A 20,266-nucleotide genomic window follows, 5' to 3' on the forward strand; every position below is an offset into this window, starting at 1 on the left:
AAAAAAAAAAAAAAAAAAAAAAAAAAAAAAGAAACTGTCGAACTGTTTTCCAGAATGGCACTGGAGTGTAATTTATTTATTCTTCTATTGATAGACGTTCACATAGCTTTCAACTTTTCTTTATTAACAGTACTACTATAAATATTCTTGTATGTGTATAATCCTGGCTTGCCCTATTCTTTCCATAGGATAAATTAATAAGAATGAGTTTCCTGGCTCAAAGGATTTTCAGAACATAAAGTTCGAATGTGTTGCTAAGCCACCCCCTTGCAGATGATGCTCAGATCTTAGACGGAGAGTGCAGGAATGTGCCTGTCCCCACAGACTCACTGGGTGCTATCATATTTCAGATTTTTGCAGATCCAGCGGTGGAAAAATGAAAACTCATATTCTTAACTACTTTCCTCTGCCACTACCATCAAACAGGTGTTTTGAGTTTTGTGGCTGTCCCTCTTTGAAGCCTTGCAAGTTTTCGTTGACTTTCTTTCTTCTAAGAGGAGGATCATCAGTTCTCTTGCCCTCCCTCCCCTATTTCCTCTTCTTCATCCTCTTAATATGTTTTTTAGTTGGATTTCTAAAGTCTTGTCTATAGAGGTATACATACAATACAATTCACCCTTTTGGAGAGCAATTTGGTGCATTTTGACAGATGTGTACCGTCATGTATACATGTATATCACAATCAAAATATAGAACATTGTTGTCCCCTGAAAAGTTGTCTCGGGCCCTTTTGTAATTAATATCTTTTACCTCCTCCCTGGCAACTACTGATTTGTTCTCTGATCCAATAGTTTTGACTTTTCTAGATTCCATTTCCATGTTACATTCCCTCCAGGAGTGAATGAGACTGCCAGCTGTTCTATATCCTCATAATACTTTGTATTACCAGTCATTTTAATCCTAGTCATTCTAGAAGGTATGTGGTGATATCTCATTGTGGTTTTTATATGCATTTCTCTAATGACTAATGATATTGAGCATTTTTCATGTGCTTATTTGCATCTATAGGTTTTTTTTTTTTTTTTTAACATGTGGTTCCAGCTCTGTCACCCAGGCTGGAATGCAGTGGCTTGATCTCAGCTCACTGCAGCCTCCTTCTCCCGGGTTGAAGAAATTCTCCTGCCCTAGACTCCCGAGTAGCTAGGATTACAGGCACCTGCTACCACACCTGGCTAACTGTTATATTTTTAACAGAGATAGGGGTTTCACCATGTTGGCCAGGCTGGTTTCGAACTCCTGACCTCAGGTGACACACCTGCCTTGGCCTCCCAAAGTGCTGGGATTATAGGCATGAGCCACCATGCCCAACCCATCTATATGTCTTCATTGGTATAGTGATTGTTCAAATCTTTTCCTATCTTTATTGGGTAGTTTGTCCTGTTATTAGTTGTGTAAGGGTTCTTCATACAGTCCAGATACAATTTTTTAAAAACATCAGATATGTGTTTGTAAATGTTTTCTCCCAGTCTATGGCTTATCTTCTTATTTTCCTAACCATGACCTTCAAAAAGCAGAATTTTAATTTTGATGAAATTCAGTGTATCAGTTTTCTGTTGTCGTTGCCATGGATCATGGTTTTGGTGTTGTTTCTAAGAAATCTTTGCATAACCTAAGTCAGAAGGATTTTCTTTTTTGTTTTTTTCAAGGAGTTTTACAGACATATCTTGGAGATATTGTGGGTTTGGCTTTAGACCACCACAGTAAAGCAAATATGGTAATAAAGTGAGTCACACAAATTGGTTTTCCAGTGCATATAAAAGTTATGCTTATGGTGGGTGCGGTGACTCATGCCTGTAATCCCAGCACTTTGGGAAGCTGAGGTGGGCGGATCACGAGGTCAGGGGATCAAGACCATCCTGGCCAACATGGTGAAACCCGTCTCTCCAAAAAATACAAAAATTAGCTGAGCATGGTGGTGTGTGCCTGTAGTCCCATCTACTCGGGAGGCTGAGGCAGAAGAATCACTTGAACCTGGGAGGCGGAGGCAGAGGTTGCAGTGAGCTGAGATCGCGCCACTGCATTCCAGCCTGGGCGACAGAGCGAGACTCTGTCTCACACACAAAAAAAGTTATGTTTACATTATACTGTAGTCTATTTAGTGTGCAAAAGCATTATGTCTAAAAACGTACGTACCTTTATTAAAGGACACTTTATTGCTAAAAAATACTAACAATCTATCTGAGCCTTCAACCAATCACACACTTTTTGCTGGTGGAAGGTCTTGCCTTGATGCTGATGGCTGCTGACTGATCAAGGTGGTGGTTGTTGAAGATTGGGGTGGCTGGCTATTTCTTAAGACAGCAGTGAAGTTTGCCACATCAATTGACTCTTTCTTTCATAAGATGTTTCTCTGTAGCATGTGATGCTGTTTGATAGCATTTTACTCACAGTAGAGCTTCATTCAAAATTGGAGTCAGTCCTCTCAAACCCTACAGGGGTATCCACAAAAGTATCCACTACTTTTATTTAATATTCTGAATCTTTTGTGGTCATTTCCACAGTGTTCACCATATCTTCACCAGGAGTAGATTCCATTTCAAAAAACCACTCTTTGTTCATCTATGAGAAACGACTCTTCATCCATTCAAGTTTGATCATGAGACCGCAGCAATTCAGTCACATCTTCAGGATCCACTTCTAATTCTAGTTCTCTTTCTATTCTCATCACATCTGTAGTTACTTTCCCCACTGAAGTTTTGAACCCCTCAAAGTCATCCATGAAGCATGGAATCAACTTATTCCAAACTCCTGTTAATGTTGATATTTTGACTTCCTCCCATGAATCACACATGTTCTTGCAGCATCTAGAAGGGTGAATCCTTTCCAGAAGATTTTCAATTTACTTTGCCCTGATCCTCAGAGAAGTCACTATTTCTGACAGCTATAGCCTTAGGAAATTTGTTTCCTAAATAATAAGACTCGACGGTCAAAATGACTCCTTGATCCATGGACTGCAGAATAGATGTTGTGTTAGCAGCACAAGAACAACATTAATCTCCTTGTACATCTCCGTCAGAGCTCTTGGGTGACTAGGTACACTGTCAATGAGCAGCAATATTTTGAAATAAATTTTTTTTTTTTGAACAGTAGGTCTTAACAGTGGGTTTAAAATATTCAGGAAACCATGCTATAATGGATTGCTGTCATCCAGGCTTTGTTATTCCATTCGTAGAGCACAGGCAGAATAGATTTAGCATAATTCTTAGGAGACCTAGAATTTTCAGGATGTTAAATGAGTATTGGCTTCCATTTGAAGTCACCAGCTGCATTACCTGCTAACAAGTGAGTTAGCCTGTCCTTTGAAGCTTTGAAGCCAGGCATTGATTTCTTCTCTCTGGCTATGAAACTCTTAGATGGCATCTGCTTCCAATATGAGGCTATTTCATCCACACTGAAATTCTGTTGTTTAATTTAGCCATCCTCATGCATGATATTAGCTAGTTCTTGTGAATAACTTGCTTCTCCATCAGCACTTGCTGTTTCACTTTGTACTGCTATGTCAGGAAGATGGTTTTTTTCCTTCAACCTCATGAACCAACCTCTGCTAGCTTCCATCTTTTTTTCAGCTTCCTCACCCACCTTGGCCTTCATAGAACTGAGGAGTTAGGGCCTTGCTCTGAACTAGGCTTTGCCTTAATTAAGGGAGTGTTGGCGGGGGAGGGGCACTGGTTTGATCTTCTATCCAGATCACTGAAACGTTCTCCATATCAGCAATAAGGTTGTTTCGCTTCATGTGTTCACTGGAGTAGCACTTTAAATTTTCTTTAAGAGCTTTTCCTTTTCATTCATAACTTGGTGAACTGTTGGCCTAGCTTTTGGCTTATCTGGGTTTTGACATGTCTTCCTCACTGAGGTTAACATTTCTAGCTTTTGATTTAAAGTGAGAGATGTGCGACTCTTTCTTTTACTTGAACACTTAGAGGCCATTGTAGAGTTATTCATTGTTCTAATTGCGATATTGTTGTGTCCTAGGGAATAGGGAGGCCCAAGAAGAGGGAGAGAGACAGGGGAACAGCTGGTTGGTACAGCAGTCAAAATGTATACATTTATTGGTTAAGTTTGCCATCTTGTATGGGCGCAGTTTGTGGTACTCCAAAACAATTACAATAGTGACATCAAAGATCTCTGTTCACAGATCATCACAGCAGATATAATCATGATGAAAAAGTTTGAAATATTATGAGAATTACCAGAATAGGACACAGCCATTAAGTGAACACGTACTATTGGAAAAATGGTGCAGATAGACCTCCTTGATAGACAGTCTTCAATTTGTAAAAAAACCCACAAGATCTGCAAAATACAGTAAAGTCAGGTACGCCTGTACAGTTTTAGTCTTGTTATTTGGGTCTGTGATCCATTCTGAGTTAAATTTTGTATGTGCTTCAAGATACGGATTCAAGATGGTTTTTTTTTTTTTTTTTTGGCATGAGATATCCAATTGTTCCATCATTCATTGTTGAATCAATTATCCTTTCTCTACTGAATTACCTTTGCATCTTTGTCAAAAATTAATAGACAAAAAATCAATATATGAACAAATTTTTGGACTTTCTATTCTGTTCTATTTATCTCTATATCTGTGCTTATGCCAGTAACACACTGTCTTGATTATTGCAGCTTTATAGTAAGCCTTGAAATTAAGTAGTGTGACTCCTCCAACTTCATTCTTCTTTATCAAAATTGTTTTGTCTATTCAAGATCCTTTGTTCTTACATATACATTTTATAGTCAGCTTGTCATTTTCTACAAAATATCCTGCAGTGATTTAAATTGGGATTGGATCTGTATTCATGAGGGGTGTTGGTCTGTGTCTGTGGCTAGTTTTGGTACAACGGTAATATTAGCTTTCTAAAATGAATTTGGAAGCATTTTCCCTTTTATTTTCTAAAGGAATACATTTAGGATTGTTATCATTACTTATTTTGTCTCCTACTTTTTTTTTTTTTTGAGACGGAGTCTTGCTCTGTCGCCCAGGTTGGAGTGGGGAGTGCAATGGCACAATCTCGGCTCACTGCAAGCTCTGCCTCCCGTGTTCACACCATTCTCCTGCCTCAGCCTCCCGAATAGGTGGGACTACAGGCACCCGCCACCACACCTGGCTAATATTTTGTATTTTTAGTAGAGACGGGGTTTCACCATGTTACCAGGATGGTCTCGATCTCCTGACCTCGTGATCTGCCCACCTCGGCCTCCCAAAGTGCTGGGATTACAGGTGTGAGCCACCGTGCCCAGCCTTGTCTTCTATTTTTTTTTTTAAGAGTTTCTATAGATTTGATATTATAACTTTTTTAAATGTTTGGAAGAATTAACCAGTGAAGCCATCTGGGCCTAGTGTTTCTTTGTGGGAAGGTTTTTAAATTACAAATTCAATTCCTTTAATCAGTGAAGGACTATTCCTATTTTCTGTTTTTTCTTGAGTAAGCTTTGGTAGTTTGTGTATTTCAAGGAATTTTTAAAATTTCACCTAAGTTATGTAATTTATTGCCATAAATTGTTAATATTATTCTCCTATTTTTTTGATACCTGCAGGTTCTGTAGTGATAGCCCGTCTTTTATTGCTGATAACTGGTCATTGTACCTTGTCTTTTTTTCCCCTTTGTCATTCTGGCTAGAGACTTATCAATATTATCGAGCTTTTCAAATAACCAGTTTTTGGTTTCATTGATTTTTCTCTACTGCTTCTGCATTTTCTATTTTATTGATTTATAATTTTATCTTTATTATTTTTCCTTCTGCTTATTTTGTGCTTAGTTTGCTCTTCTTTTTATATTTATTAAGGTAGAAGCTTACATCACTGTCTTGAAATCCTTCATCTTTCCTATTGTAAGCATTTAGTGCTATAAATTTTTCTCTAAGCTCTGCTTTAGCTGCATCCCACAAGTATTATGTTGTGTTTTCATTCTTATTCAGTTGAATATATTTTATAATTTCCCTTGTGATTTTGTCTCTGACTCATGGATTAATAGTGTATTATTTAATTTCCAAATATTTGGAGAATTTTTTCTTTATGATTTTGAATTCTAGTTTAAGTTCCTGGTGGTTACTGAACTTACTTTGTGTGCTTTTAATCCTTTTACATTTATTGAGATTTATTTTATGGCCCAGAATATGGTCTATCTTTGTGAATGTTTTCTGTTGTTATTGAAAAGAAGATGTATTTTGATGTAATTAGGAGAGTGTTCTATATAAAGAAGATAGTTAATAGTGTCATTCATGTCTTCTGATATGGTTTGGCCGTGTCCCCATCCAAATCTCATCTTTTTTTTTTTTTTTTTTTGAGACGGAGTTTGGCTCTGTTGCCCAGACTGGAGTGCGGTGGCGCGATCTCGGCTCACTGCAAGCTCCGCCTCCCGGGTTCACGCCATTCTTCTGCCTCAGCCTCCCTAGTAGCTGGGACTACAGGCGCCCACCACCATGCCCGGCTAATTTTTTGTATTTTTAGTAGAGACGGGGGTTTCACCGTGTTAGCCAGGATGGTCTCGATCTCCTGACCTCGTGATCCACCAGTCTTGGCCTCCCAAAGTGCTGGGATTACAGGTGTGAACCACCGCGCCCGGCCCCAAATCTCATCTTGAATTGTAGTTCCTGTAATCTCCATGTGTCACAGGAGGGACCTGATGGGAAGTGATTGGATCATGGGCGCAGTTTCTCCCATGCTGCTGTCCTGATAGTGAGTGAGTTCTCACGAGATCTGATGGTTTTATAAGCATCTGGTTTTTCCCTTGCTAACCATTCTGTCTCCTGCCACCCTTTGAAGAGGTGCCCTTCCTCCACGATTATATACCCAGTCTTGGGTATTTGTTCATAGCAGCGTGAGAATGGACTGATACATCTTCTATATAAATTTTTGTCTACTTTTGCCAATTACTCAGAGAGAAATATTGTATTTTGCAACTATAAGTGTTGCTTTGTCAATTTCTCCCTTTAGCGTTATCAATTTTTGCTTTATTTTTCAAAGCTCTGTTATTAGGTGCACACACATTAAAGATTGTTACATTTTCTTGATGAATTAGTCTTTAGCATTGTATAATCTTTATCCCTGGTAAAATTCCTTATCCTGAAGTTTACTTTTTCAGATATTAATATATCTATTCCATCTTACTTATTGATATGGTTTGGCTCTGGGTCCCCATGCAAATCTCATGTTGAACTGTAATTTTTCAGTATTGGGGAGGCACCTGGTGGGAGGTGATTGGATCATGGGGACAGATTTCGCCTTTGCTGTCCTCCTGATAGTGAGTGAGTTCTCACAAGATCTGGTGGTTTAAAAGTGTGTGGCACTTCCCCCTTCTCTCTCTGTCTCCCCTGCTGCCATGTGAAGATGTGCTTTCTTCCCCTTCACCTGCTGCCATGGTTGTTAAGTTTCCTAAGGTCTCCCCAGCCATGCCTGTGGAACTGTGATTCAATTAAACCTCTTTTCTTTATAAATTACCCAGTCTCTGATGGCTCTTTATAGCAGCGTGAGGCTGGACTAATACACTTATGATCGGTATATCTTTTTCCATCATTTTACATGTAATTTATTGGTGTCTTTATATTTGATACGTGTTTCTTGAAGACAGTATGTAGTTAGGTTTTGCTTTTATAATCCAGTCTGACAATTTCTGCCTTTTAATTGGAGCATTTAGACTATACTTAATGTAATGATTTATATGATTGGGTTTATATCTACCATCTTGCTATTTGTTTTCTCTTCATTCCATCTGTTCTTTGTTTCTTTTTCTTCTTGTCCTGTCTTATTTTGGATTGAGCAGTTTTCATAATATTCTTTTATCTCTACTATTGCCTTACTAACTATATCTTATAATTTTTCCTTTTTTGTAATGGCACTGTAGGATTTAAATACACATATTTAACTTTCCACAATTTACCTTCAAATAATATTACAATTCTTAAAATATAGTGTAAGAACCTCACAACCAAATAGTTCCATTTCTGCTCTCCTGCCTGTTGTGCTATTTTTGTGGTATACTTCTACTTCTACATATGCTATGATCCCCACAGTGCATTGTTACTGTTTTTACATTAAACAGACATTAAAACCAAGGAAATTTATTTCATATTTGACACATTTTTGCCAATTACAATACTCTTCATTTCTTTAAGTCCAGATTTCCAACTGGCATAATTTTTCTTCTGCCCTAAGAATTTTCTTCAATATTTATTTTAGTGCCAATCTGCTGGAAATGAATTCTCTAACTCCTTGCTCATCTGAAGAAGTTCTTATTTTGTCTTCATTTTTTTTTTTTTGATACAGGGTCTTTGTCTGTCACCCACGCTGGAGTGCAGTGGCATGATCATGGCTCACTGCAATCTTGACCTCCTGGACTCAAGTGATCCTCCAGCCCTAGCCTCTTGAATAGCTGGGACTACAGGTGCATGCCACCATGCCTGACTAAGTTTTGTATATTTTGTAGAGACAGATTTTCACCATGTTGGCCAGGCTGGTTTTGAACCCCTGGACTCAAGCAATCCACCCACTTCAGCCTCTCAAAGTGCTGGGATTACAGGCGTGAGCCACTGCACCCATCCTTGTCTTCGTTTTTGAAAGATATTTTCATTGGGCATAGAGTTTTAGAATGACAGATTTTTATTGAAAGATATGGCTGCATTATCTTCTGGTTTTGATAGTTTCTGATAAGACGTCTCTTGTAGTTTGTATCTTTCATTTTCTGTGTACAATGGTTCTTTTTTTCTGGCTGACTTCAAGATTTTATCTTTGGTTCTGCAGCAGTTTGACTAGGATGTATCTAGATGTGTTTTTCTTTGCATTTATTCCATGGGGTTTTGCAGAGCTTCTTGGATCTGTGGTTTGTTGTCTTTTATTAGTTTTGGGGAAAAAATTGGCCATTTAAAAAATTTTAATTTTCTATTCTTTCTGTTTCTATTTATTCTTCTCTGTTCTCTCTCCTTTAGCTAGGATTCCAATTACGTATATACAGACCATTTGCACAGTTCTTGGGTAACCTGTTAATTTTTATTTTTACTCTTCTTACTCTTTATATTGCAATTTGGATAATTTATATTACACTATCATCAAGTTCAAGGATTCTTTACTTTGCTGTGTCCACTTTGCTAATAAATTCACTAAAAGAATTCTTCGTCACTGATATCGAGTTTGTTTCTAACATTTCTGCTTGACTAGTCTTAATAGTTTCCATTGTTCTGCTGAAATTTCCCATCTGTTCTTAGAAGTCTACCTTTTCCACTGCACCCTTTAACGTATTTATCAGAGCTATCTTGTCTCTATCTGATAGTTCCAACATTCTGGCCATCTCTAAGATCTGGTTCTGTGTCTCTTAAAATCTTTGACTAACTATCAGGCATTGTGTGTAATGGAACAGTAGTAAAGTAAATGATATTTATGCCTAGAAAGAAATTGAAATATTTCTTATGTCATGGCTTTGGTATAGGCCTCAAGTCAATCTAATCTGTAGTTGATTTAGGTTTAAGTTTTATTTATTTATCTGTTTATTTAGAGATGGAGTCTCACTATGTTGCCCAGGCTGATCTTGAACTCTTGGGCTGAAATGATCCTCCTGCCTTGGCCTCCCAAAGTGCTGGGATTACAGGCATGAGCCACGGTGCCCAGCTGGATTTAGGTTTTGTTGTTGCTATAGTTACCTTTGGTATACTACAGGCTCCAAATTTCTCCAGTGGTAGACTGTCCCTATGTTGTGTTCAATGAGGACTTGAGTCCCACAGGAATTTCCCCAGTGTCCCCGCTCTGCGCTGCATGCATGCAACACAGAGGAACTCTCTCTTGGTGTTCTAGTCCCTTCTCCAGCGGTAGACTGCTGTTACTTGTTGCTTGGTGCAAAGCTTGTGGTGGAGGCAGTGAATTCTTGATTATCCTGCTCTAGCTTCAGCCTTAGACAGTCTTGAGCCTGAGCCCCAGGAGTGGGGCTTTCTTAGTGTTCCTGTTTCTCCTCCAGTTTTTGACAACCTCAGCCTCTTATTCAGTGCAGGTGCCAGAATGCAGGCTGATTTCCTCCCCTTCACCCCCGTGGGAACTAAACTCTGTCTTACTGGTTGGGGGATCTTGAGTGGGAGTGAGATTCCTGCTCTTTTCCCAGTAGTAGCAGCAGCCCTCTGTTTTATATCAGTGCAAAATCCTGGACACTAATGGGTTGCCTCTTCCTTGCCAGTGTCCAGTGGCTTTTTTTTTGGTTTTCTTTTCTCACTCTGTTGCCCAGGATGGAGTACAGCGGTGCTATCACGACTCACTGCAGCCTCCAACTTCCCAGGCTCAGGTGATCCTCACACCAGCCTCCTGAGTAGCTGGAACCACAGGCATGCACCATCACATCTGGCTTTTTTTTTTTTTTTCAGAGACAGAGTTTTGCCATGTTGCCCAGGCTAGTCTCGAACCCCTAGGCTCAAGCAATTCGCCTACCTCGGCCACCCAAAGTATTGGGATTACTGGCATGAGCCAAGGCACCCGGCCCTGATGGCTTTTGCTTAGTGTCACTGTAGCATTGTGGTGGGAGGGTCTTCTACTCCTCCAGCAGAGGCAGTCAACATTTGCTTTATAGCAGGTCAGGGACCTGTGGGATGGGCATCTTAAATCAAAGCAAAGCCAGGGTGTAGGTGTTTATCTCTCGGCAGCAGCCAGTTACCACCTTGCACTCATGCAGAGCCCAGAGCACAGATGGGCTTCTCCACCCTCAACCCTTGGCACATCTTGCATGGCTGTGTTAGCAGGGGGCCTCCCTCGGGCCCTGTCCTACTCCACATCATTCTCATGAGTGTCCAGTGGGGGACTGTAGGAAGAAACTGTCTGGGGGTACAGGTTACCCTTGTGTCTGGGGCTCCCAGTAAACTGCCACTCTAGCTAATGCTCAGCCATTAAGATTTCTTTAAGGTATTAGTCATTTTCTCCTTATCTACTTTTGCGGCAACTACCTATTCCTCCATGCTCTGTCAAACATGAAACAGATCATGTGTTTCATCCATGAAAGATAATGTGTTCTGGTTACCTCCAGAAACCAGTTTGCTTGGTGGCCTATGACCTCAGCTCTCCAGTAGGCTAAAAAATAAAATAAAAAAAAGATTTTGTACATTATTTAGCTTTCCCGTTGTTATGATGGGAACAATGCTCCCATTTGGCTGTCTACTTTCTAGGTGGAAATCAAAATCATCTTAATATGGTTTTTACACAATTGAAAAAACTCCTGTTTAATGTTTCTATTATGACTACATGTATTACATTCCATATCAAGTCATGCAGCAGCGTTTCATTTTCTTGTACAACTTGGTTTTCTTGAAATTAATTGCTTCTTTTTATTTTTGCATTTACAAACTTTCTGTAAGACATCTCAAAAACAGTTTTTCTAGATGTTTAAACCTATTTGGTCATCTATCTACTCTCCTTTTCCTCTTCCTTATTTTTTTCTTGAAGAACTCCCTCCCAGGGCATTCTTTTCTCCTGCTCCCTCCGGGTGGAAAATGCCCTAATTCTGCTGTTCACCATCAACCCAGACCTTCCCTTCATACATTTGCTGGGGAGTAGCTTTACCTCTCCCATGGTAGGACACAGGATTTCCTGTACCCTGTGTCTTCTTTCATGATTTACTCTCTCATTTTGTTGGAGCACATCCTCCAGCAGCTTCTCAAGAAAGGGTGTGTGTTTTGAAATGTTCAGTAATCCTTGGTTGACCGTTCAAGAGAGGTGCACTAAAAACCTAATTGCTTGGCAGAGCTTGGTGACTGGTGAAATTTCACTGTAAGTTAGGTCTTGGCCATGACACTGAGGAACACAAAAATGGAAGTAGCTATAGGATACTATTCTGGGAATGGTTAGCTCTTCAGACACTTTTCTCCTGCCTCGGGGCATAACCCTGGCTGCTGCAGTCTTCTGGAATCTGAGTAGGGGAGGGTATGAGTAGGGGAAATTGTTTAATTCCTCCCTTCTGCTCTGATTATGGTGCATCCTCTCTCCAGAGCAGGATTTGTGTGGAGCAGGATTGGGATGGTAGGATGGTGAGGAAACTCCTGAATGCTTGAGGTGGCAGGGGAGATCTGGGGACTGAGTTGGGCATTAAAGACTCACAACCAACGAATCTTGTTTTTATTTTTGTTTTTTATTTTTTTGAGGCAAGGTCTCATTTTGTTGCCCAGGCTGGAGTGCAGTGGTATGATTTTGACTCACTGCAGCCTCCATCTCCTGGGCTCAGGTGATTCTTCCACCTCACCTACCTGAGTAACTGGGGACACAAGCGCAGGCCACCATACCCAGCTAATTTTTATATTTTTTTTTGTAGAGTCAGGGTTTTGCCATGTTGTCCTGGCTGGTCTGGAACTCCTGGTCTCAAGCAATCCTCCTGCCTTGGCCTCCCAAAGTGTTTTAGATCACAGACGTGAGCTGCCATGCCTGGACAACAATCCCTGTTTTTTTTTTTTTTTTTTTTTTTTCTGAGACACAGTCTCACTCTGTTGCCTAGGCTGGAGTGCAGTGGCACCATCTCTGCTCACTGCAAGCTCCGCCTCCTGGGTCACGCCATTCTCCTGCCTCAGCCTCCTGAGTAGCTGGGACTACAGGCACCTGCCACCACGCCTGGCTAATTTTTTGTATTTTTAGTAGGGATGGGGTTTCACCATGTTAACCAGGATGGTCTCGATCTCCTGATTTCATGATCCACCCACCTCGGCCTCCCAAAGTGCTGGGATTACAGGCGTGAGCCACCGTGTCTGACCTACAATCCCTGTTTTTAGCCTCTTCCTTCATCCCCACTTCAGAGGTTCCTGATGCCTCCAGTTCTCAAGTGCTTCCAAGGCTGTGAGACTTCTTGTCTCCCACCAACACCACACCTCTCCCCACTGCAGGCACTGGGTTCAACTTTTTTCAGTCTGCTAAACGTCTTACCAGGTGCCACCTACTTGTAGCCTCTAAAGTTTAGCTGACATCTCCCATCTCTGCAGTTGTTTTCTTTCCCATTGCTCTCTCTTTGTGCCTGTTTTGTAGGGAGTAGCTTTACCTCTCCCATGGTAGGGTGCAGGGTTTCCTGTACCCTGTGTCTTCTTTCATGATTTACACTCTCGTTTTGTTGGAGCACATCCTCCAGCAGCTTCCTGAGAGGCTTTGTGCCTCTTTTCTTCCGCATTGTACTGTTTTTCATGCCTAGTTTCTTTCCCATTGTTCTGTGGCTTTATGCCTATTTTATTCATTCCTTCTCATGTTAATGGGGCTTTCAGGGGCACACATAAATTTTCTCTATTGAAGCAGAAGTTTATTAATTCATTTTAAAATGGAGGAAAATGAGGGCAGAGAGAGAGACAGATCCTACCCAAAGCCACATGATGAGTTAATAGCAGGGCTGGATGGAGTTTACATGTTGCTTTCTCCCAAACACCTTCCATCTGGGTAGAAGCTGGGGTCCTGGGGAAGCCCCCAGATAGACTGCTTTTTGGGAGGGGGAGTGTATCAGGCAGAGCTGCTAATAGCAACCATTACTTGGTGGTCAAGGATTCTGGAGTCTTAGAGAACTGGCTTTAGGCAGGTTTAAGTAAAGCAAGACCCTTTGCCCTTCATCCTCAGCTTCCTCATCTGTGAAATGCAAGAGTGGTGAGGGTCAAATAAGATGCTGCATGTCCTACCATTGGGACATGCCAGACACCTAGAAGTTAGAGGCTGTTCTTTTATCATCATGATGATGGCACGCACCTTTTCCAGGGCCAGAGCCAGTTCTTGGAGGAGACTCGGCACAGGGCATGGATCACTGTGGTACCCTTTTCCTGTGCCTGTGCCTTCTGACTTTGCAGAATGCAACAGCAGGTAAGGGAGCTCTGCTGAACTGGGGGCAGCCCTAGCCCAGTCCTGGGACTGTGATGCAAAAGGGGCAGGCATCAAACCCTGGGAGATTGAAAGGGGCCACTTAGGCTTCCTGGGGGCAGCAGGAGCTGCTTGTGAACTAGACTTTCAGGCTGGGATGGAGAGCCCAGAGGTTGTGGGGCAAGAGGGTAGCTGAGACACAAGCTGAGGGGGAGGTGTGTCCCCACAGAGACATGGAAAGAACTCCTGAGGTACATGGAGAATATGCAGGTGTCCAGAGCCCGGAGCCCGTCTTTTTCCTTTCGGTGAGTTGGACGTGTCCCTCTCCTGTTTAGAGTCAGCTGTGTCTCCTACCCCAAGCCTGCACCTTGAATCAGTGGGTCAGAGTTGGTCTAGTATAGACTCTTAACTGTGCATTTTTTCAGCACTTTTTTTGAGTGCCTACTGCATGCCTGACCCTAGGCTCTGTGGATGCAGGGTGGGCGTGTCACTGCCCTCATGAAGTTTATCATTGAGGAATGGGGGCCCTTAATCATGGATGTCATGAAACTAAGTGCAGAACTGTGGGTCTCCATGCATTTTCCTGGGAAGGAACTCTAAAATTCTGGCTGGGTTCTCCAGGGTCTGTGACCCAAAGACTGAGCAGCTCTGGGTGAGCAGACAATGCTGAAGACTGGTCAGGGATAAGAGTGGCTACTGGGAAGCTGTGAGGGAGCAGTCAGGGAAGGCTTCCTGGAGAAGGTGACAACAAACTGGGACCTGAACAGGAGTTAATCAAGAGGAGGGGATAGATGGGGTAGGGAGGTAACAGTGTGCCAAGGACACTGTGTATGCAGTGATCTGGAGGTGGGAGTGACAGGGGTGTGGGTGGGGAGGCCCTGCCCTCCCAGGCTGTCTAGAGCCCCCTCTCACCCTTACCCCACTCTGGGCTCTGGCCTCCCTGGCCGTCTCTCCGGGCTGCAGTCAACTTCACCAGCTGGAGCAGATGCTACTGAACACCAGCTTCCCGGGCTACAACCTGACTTTGCAGACACCCACCATCCAGTCTCTGGCCTTCAAGCTGAGCTGCGACTTCTCTGGCCTCTCACTGAGCAGTGCCACTCTGAAGCGGGTGCCCCAGGTCAGAGGCTGCAGGTGGTAGTGGTGGGGGCGTGGCCAGCTGCCCCTGCCCTAGAAGTCCTCCAGGGGTTTAAGGTCTGGACTTTCTTTAGGCTCCACTGTCCTCCTCCCCACACCCCCTAGTCCAGGCTCTGCCCTAACTAGCAGTGAGTTACCTCCTCTGTAAAATGGGGCCGATACTCGCTATGTGAATTGTGGAAAGGGTGGTGCTTTATGGCCCCTCCAGGGCGGAGTCTTCTTCCTGCTTTGGCTGGAGGCTGCCCCTTGAGGGAGGCAGCTGTGAGAGAAGCCAGGAACCCTGGCTCCTTTTAGGACCCTGGGATGATTGGCTGGATCCCTGGTGGGGGCTGGGCTGGGGCTGAGTGCTGAGGTAGCTCCATCTTCAGGGGCCCAGTGGGTCAGGTAAACACCCCAAACTCAGGAACAGCATGGAGGGAAGGCCTGGGATCTCGGGAAGTTTGGGAGGAGATGCAGCCTGGGGGGAGAAGGTTCTGTGGGTGGAAACCCCAAGGAAAGTTTCACGGGGAGTGGGAGGCAGTGAAGGTGTTGGGGTCAGGTCTACAGGTGCTGGTTGCCAGACTCAGCTTGTCTGTGACCCTCTGCAGGCCCGGGGTCAGCATGCCCAGGGTCAGTATGCCTGGGGTCAGCATGCCATGCAGTTCCCTGCCGAGCTGACCCAGGACGCCTGCAAGACCCGGCCCAGGGAGCTGCGGCTCATCTGTATCTACTTCTCCAATGCCCACTTTTTCAAGGTCAGTGTGATGGTGGGCCAAGGAGGGTGGGTGCCGGCCCCTTCTTGGGATCCACTGCAGGTGCCCAGCACTGCCTGGCCTCTGGGTGACCAGCACTGAGTGAGACCAACCAGCCAGCTGTGCAATCCAAGCCAGCCATTGTCCCTCTCTGGGCCTCAGTTTCCCTGCCAGCTTTAGCAGAATGGTAGGAAGGCACAATTACATCTGCAAATGAGACCTAAGAAACCTACTATGTGCCTGTCGCTAGGCCGGAGACAGACAAGAAGACACTTGTTCCCTGCGCTCAGAGAACTCTCTGTCTTCATGCTTAGACTAAGCCCTTAGAGTTGTTTTTTTTTTTGTCAGAGTCTCGCTCTGTTGCCCAGGCTGGAGTGCAGTGGCATGATCTCGGCTCACTGCAACCTCCACCTCCTGGGTTCAAGCGATTCCTCTGCCTCAGCCTCCCTGGGATTACAGGCGTGCACCACAATGCCCAGCTAATTTTTGTATTTTTAGTAGAGACCGGGTTTAACCATGTTGGCGAGGCTGATCCTGAACTCCTGGCCTCAAGTGATCTACCTGCCTCAGCCTCCCAAAATGCTAGGATTATAGGCGTGAGCCACTGTGCCCGGCCCAACCTTAGAGATTTAATGTCAGCACAAGGTTGATTATAGCCATAAAGATCCAGAGCGATGGATGAGTCAGGGTGGGGTCAGGGCTCTTCCCAATGGGCAGTCCAGGGGAGCTTCTGGGGAAGGTGCCTTTCAACCTTGGCTTTGAAAGTGTGTGAGGATAGTGGTGAGGTGGAGGGTGTGGGGCTGGAATGAATTAAACGAATGGGAGGTGAAGCAGGGGTTGGTAAGAGGACAGCTTTCCACAGGGCAGGAACAGCACATGCAAAGGCTGGGAGGCTGGGAGGCTGGGAAGGCTTTCATGCTGCACACGTGAAACTCTTGCTGCTTGTTCTCATCCAGGGAAGCGGGGCTCAGACCTTACCCAGGGCCTCCCCATTTCCCCTCCACTCAACCCTTCTCCTGCTGCCCTTCCAGGATGAAAACAACTCATCTCTGCTCAATAACTATGTCCTGGGGGCCCAGCTGAGTCATGGGCATGTGAACAACCTCAGGGATCCGGTGAACATCAGCTTCTGGCACAACCAAAGCCTGGTACTGCTGGGAGCGACCCCATTTCCACTGCACCCCTGCCCCTCTGTGACTCTCCTGTTGAACATTGGTTTGCCCAGACCCAAACCTGTGGAACCATCTTGGAAATCCGTCACACTTTGAAAATTCCTGCTCAAGAAATAAGAGAGAGAGAAGTTTTTACTCATGCATTTGTCAGAATTCTTTCAGTTGCAAGTGAGAAAAGACCACCTGAAGCCAGCTTGAGCACAGAGGGAACTGATTGGCACACATCAATGAAATGTCTAGGGGTGGTCCACCAGCTTCAGGCACAGCTGGATCCGGGGACAGATCTGATGCCCTCGTGGCTCAGTCTCTCTCCATCTCAGCAATGGTCTCCTGCCTTGGCTGTCCATTCTGTGGCATGATGGATGCTGAAGAGCCAGACTTCCTTTCCTTCTTCCCATCAGGCTCTTCCCCCCACTCCCCACTCCCAACCTGCCCCAGTGCAGATCAGGGTCTCAGGATCTTAAAGGTTCACTGGGTCATGTGTACATCCCTGTACCTGTCACTGTGTCCAGGGGGATGGAAGGTGTGGATTGGCCAGGCCTGGGTCACACGGCCCAGGGACTGGGGTGAAAGAGTGAGCTCCTAGGGGAAGTGCAGATGCTGATCCTGGAACAAAGAAAGGGCTGCTCATTGGGGGTGGGGGCAGAGTGGGGTGGCTCCCAAGCCTCAGTGCCTCCTTTTCTGGTTCCTGCCATTCCTGAAAAGCCCGGAGCCTCTGCTTTCTGCTCCATCTTCCCTTCAGCCTCACCAGGACTGCCCTGCACTCTAAATTTCACCATCGTCCTTTCCTTTCATCTCTGGGCTTTTGCCACTGTGGTTCCCTCCACCTGGAATGCCCTTGCCCTACTCGTGTTGAAATCCAACACATCCTCTAAGGCCTTAGGGCCCCCACCTCGCCTTCTCCCTTTGGGTCAGCTCTGCCACCCTCCATGGTTTTCCGTGACGGCCCGTGTCATTTCCTCCACCTCTCCACCCACGGGACTTGGCGTTAGGGTTGTCTGTGGATGCGTCTGCCCCGACCAGGCATGGGTCTGAGCACATTGCTCTTCCCCACAGGGACGAGGGGAAGGGATCAGCTGGTTATGGAGTGCCTACTGTATAAATGGCCAGAGCTGGACACTCAAGATTCCACGTTGCCCTTTGTTTTTCCACCATTCTTGTAATATGGGTATGAATGATCCTATTCTGTAGATGACTAAACTGAGGCACAGAGCAACTTGGCATCTTGCCCAGGTCACTCTGAGAGCCCACAGTGGAGATGGGACTGGAATCTGAGACTGTCTGAGGCCAAAGGCCAGCCAGTGCCTGGTAAAATGTTGGCGAATGTACAGTTGAGTCACCGTTGGCCCCCAGGACTCCCAGACACTGATCTGCAGCCTTTCCTTTGCACCCTATGACTGACTCCAGCATCTCCACCCAGGAAGGCTACACCCTGAGCTGTGTCTTCTGGAAGGAGGGAGCCAGGAAACAGCCCTGGGGTGGCTGGAGCCCTGAGGGCTGTCGTACAGAGCAGCCCTCCCACTCTCAGGTGCTCTGCCGCTGCGACCACCTCACCTACTTTGCTGTTCTCATGGTATGTATGCATCCTGAGTGGGGCCCATAGCTGTAGAGGGCTCTGTGTCTGTGGCAGAGGAGCAAGGCAAAAGCTGGTGCAAGGGGCAGAAAATCCAACTTAAATGGGCTTAAGCAAAAAAAAAAAAAAAGAAAGGAAAAAAAGAAACAAAATTTATGGACTCATGTTTCTGAAAAGGCTGGGTTAAGCTTCAGGCATGGCTTGATCCAGGGGCTGATCACTAAGATCACTAAGATAGCACTCTATCTCTGTCACTCAACTGTGCTTGCTCTGTGCTGGCTTAGCCCTCAAATAGGAACTCCTAACATGAGATAATAATATAGCTGGCAGCAGTTCCAGGCTCATGCCCTGCAAGCTTTCAGACCAGTGGAATAAAATCTTTTACCCAGTTCTGCCAGCCATGTGCTCATCCCTGAACCAATCACTATAGGCAGGAGGAGGGAGGGCCCTACTTGATCAGGCCTGGTACACCTTTCTGCACAGAGAGGGCAAAGTGGTGGAACCCCCCAGGTGCATAGGGAGTAGGGGAAGGGGAAGGGAGACACTCATAGCAGAAGAGGGAGATGGGAACTGTCGTGGGGGCAAAACTCACTGTATCTGCCATGGCCTCGTTCAGGCCAGGTCCATGGCTAGGCTTATGGGGAAGGGGACTTGGAGAGGAGGCCTCAGGAGGTCTCTCTGACTGAGGCTGGGAGGGAGGGCAATACTATGCTTCTGGCCTCCAGCCCCTCTTCCCTCCTGCAGCAGCTGTCCCCGGCCCTGGTCCCTGCAGAGTTGCTGGCACCTCTTACATACATCTCCCTCGTGGGCTGCAGCATCTCCATCGTGGCCTCGCTGATCACAGTCCTGTTGCACTTCCATTCCAGGTATTCCGCTGCCATAGTGCTGGGCCTGCCCCAAACTGTGGCACATCACCCTTCCTTGTGTCCCATTTAGTCAACTAGAACTGGGTGTGCTTCTCCAGAGGGTGGGGGCCAGGAGGTGGGAGACCAGCCTTTTGGTGCGACTGCTGTGGGATCCCTGCCCCTTCTTCACCTCATTTTCCCGGTCAGCATGCACCAGTGGGTAGTGCTGCCTGGGTGATGTCCCTGGGCCATGGAGGGCCATGCTTTCACCTGCAGGAAGCAGAGTGACTCCTTAACACGCATCCACACGAACCTGCACGCCTCCGTGCTGCTCCTGAACATCACCTTCCTGCTGAGCCCCGCATTTGCCATGTCTCCTGTGCCCCGGTCAGCGTGCACGGCTCTGGCTGCTGCCCTGCACTACGCACTGCTCAGCTGCCTCACTTGGATGGCCATCGAGGGCTTCAACCTCTACCTCCTCCTCGGGCGCGTCTACAACATCTACATCCGCAGATATGTGCTCAAGCTTGGTGTGCTAGGCTGGGGTAAGCACAGCATCTCTCCTCTCCTTCTCAGACCTCCAGGCGGGCAGGGTATTGACCCCCTTTAGTCCTTTCTTTCCCCTCCTCCTCATCATCGTAGTGGCCATTACATGACCACTAGCTGTGATCTCTGTCTACACCTGCCTCTACTTTCTACGTTACTAATTTTATCACCTCTTCCACCTCCATCATCACCATCGTCACCTCCTCCACCTCCTTCACCACCATCATCACCTCCTCCACCTACATCACCACCTCCTCCACCTCCTTACCACTATTATCACCTCCTCCACCTCTGTTATCACCATCACCTCCTCCACCTCCATCACTACCATCATCTCCTCCACTTCCGTTATCACCATCACCTCCTCGACCTCCATCACTACCATCATCATTTCCTCCACTTCTGTTATCACCATCACCTCCTCCACCTCCATCACCACCTCCTCCACCTTCATCACCATCATCATCACCTCCTCTACCTCTACCACC

General features: G+C 45.4%; 1 protein-coding gene across 6 annotated transcripts in view; it reads left to right on the plus strand.

The window, feature by feature from the left end:
* Positions 1-20,266, plus strand: part of ADGRG5 (adhesion G protein-coupled receptor G5) — a 35,444-nt gene that overhangs the window by 7,078 nt on the left and 8,100 nt on the right. For 4 of the 6 annotated variants that reach the window (XM_026456842.1, XM_026456847.1, XM_026456843.1 and 1 more), the window contains 8 exons: positions 13,676-13,777; positions 14,004-14,079; positions 14,738-14,894; positions 15,499-15,645; positions 16,674-16,790; positions 18,235-18,387; positions 19,132-19,253; positions 19,509-19,777. In XM_026456842.1, coding sequence (XP_026312627.1) covers positions 13,714-13,777; positions 14,004-14,079; positions 14,738-14,894; positions 15,499-15,645; positions 16,674-16,790; positions 18,235-18,387; positions 19,132-19,253; positions 19,509-19,777 — 1,105 coding nt within the window. In that variant the 5' untranslated portion in view covers positions 13,676-13,713. Of the gene's footprint in view, positions 1-8,353; positions 8,379-13,675; positions 13,778-14,003; positions 14,080-14,737; positions 14,895-15,498; positions 15,646-16,673; positions 16,791-18,234; positions 18,388-19,131; positions 19,254-19,508; positions 19,778-20,266 lie in introns of those variants that run through there. The other 2 variants (XM_026456845.1, XM_026456846.1) reach the window with 2 other exon arrangements.

The sequence above is a fragment of the Piliocolobus tephrosceles genome, chromosome 17 (genome assembly GCF_002776525.5).
Source record: "Piliocolobus tephrosceles isolate RC106 chromosome 17, ASM277652v3, whole genome shotgun sequence".
Lineage (NCBI taxonomy): Eukaryota > Metazoa > Chordata > Mammalia > Primates > Cercopithecidae > Piliocolobus > Piliocolobus tephrosceles.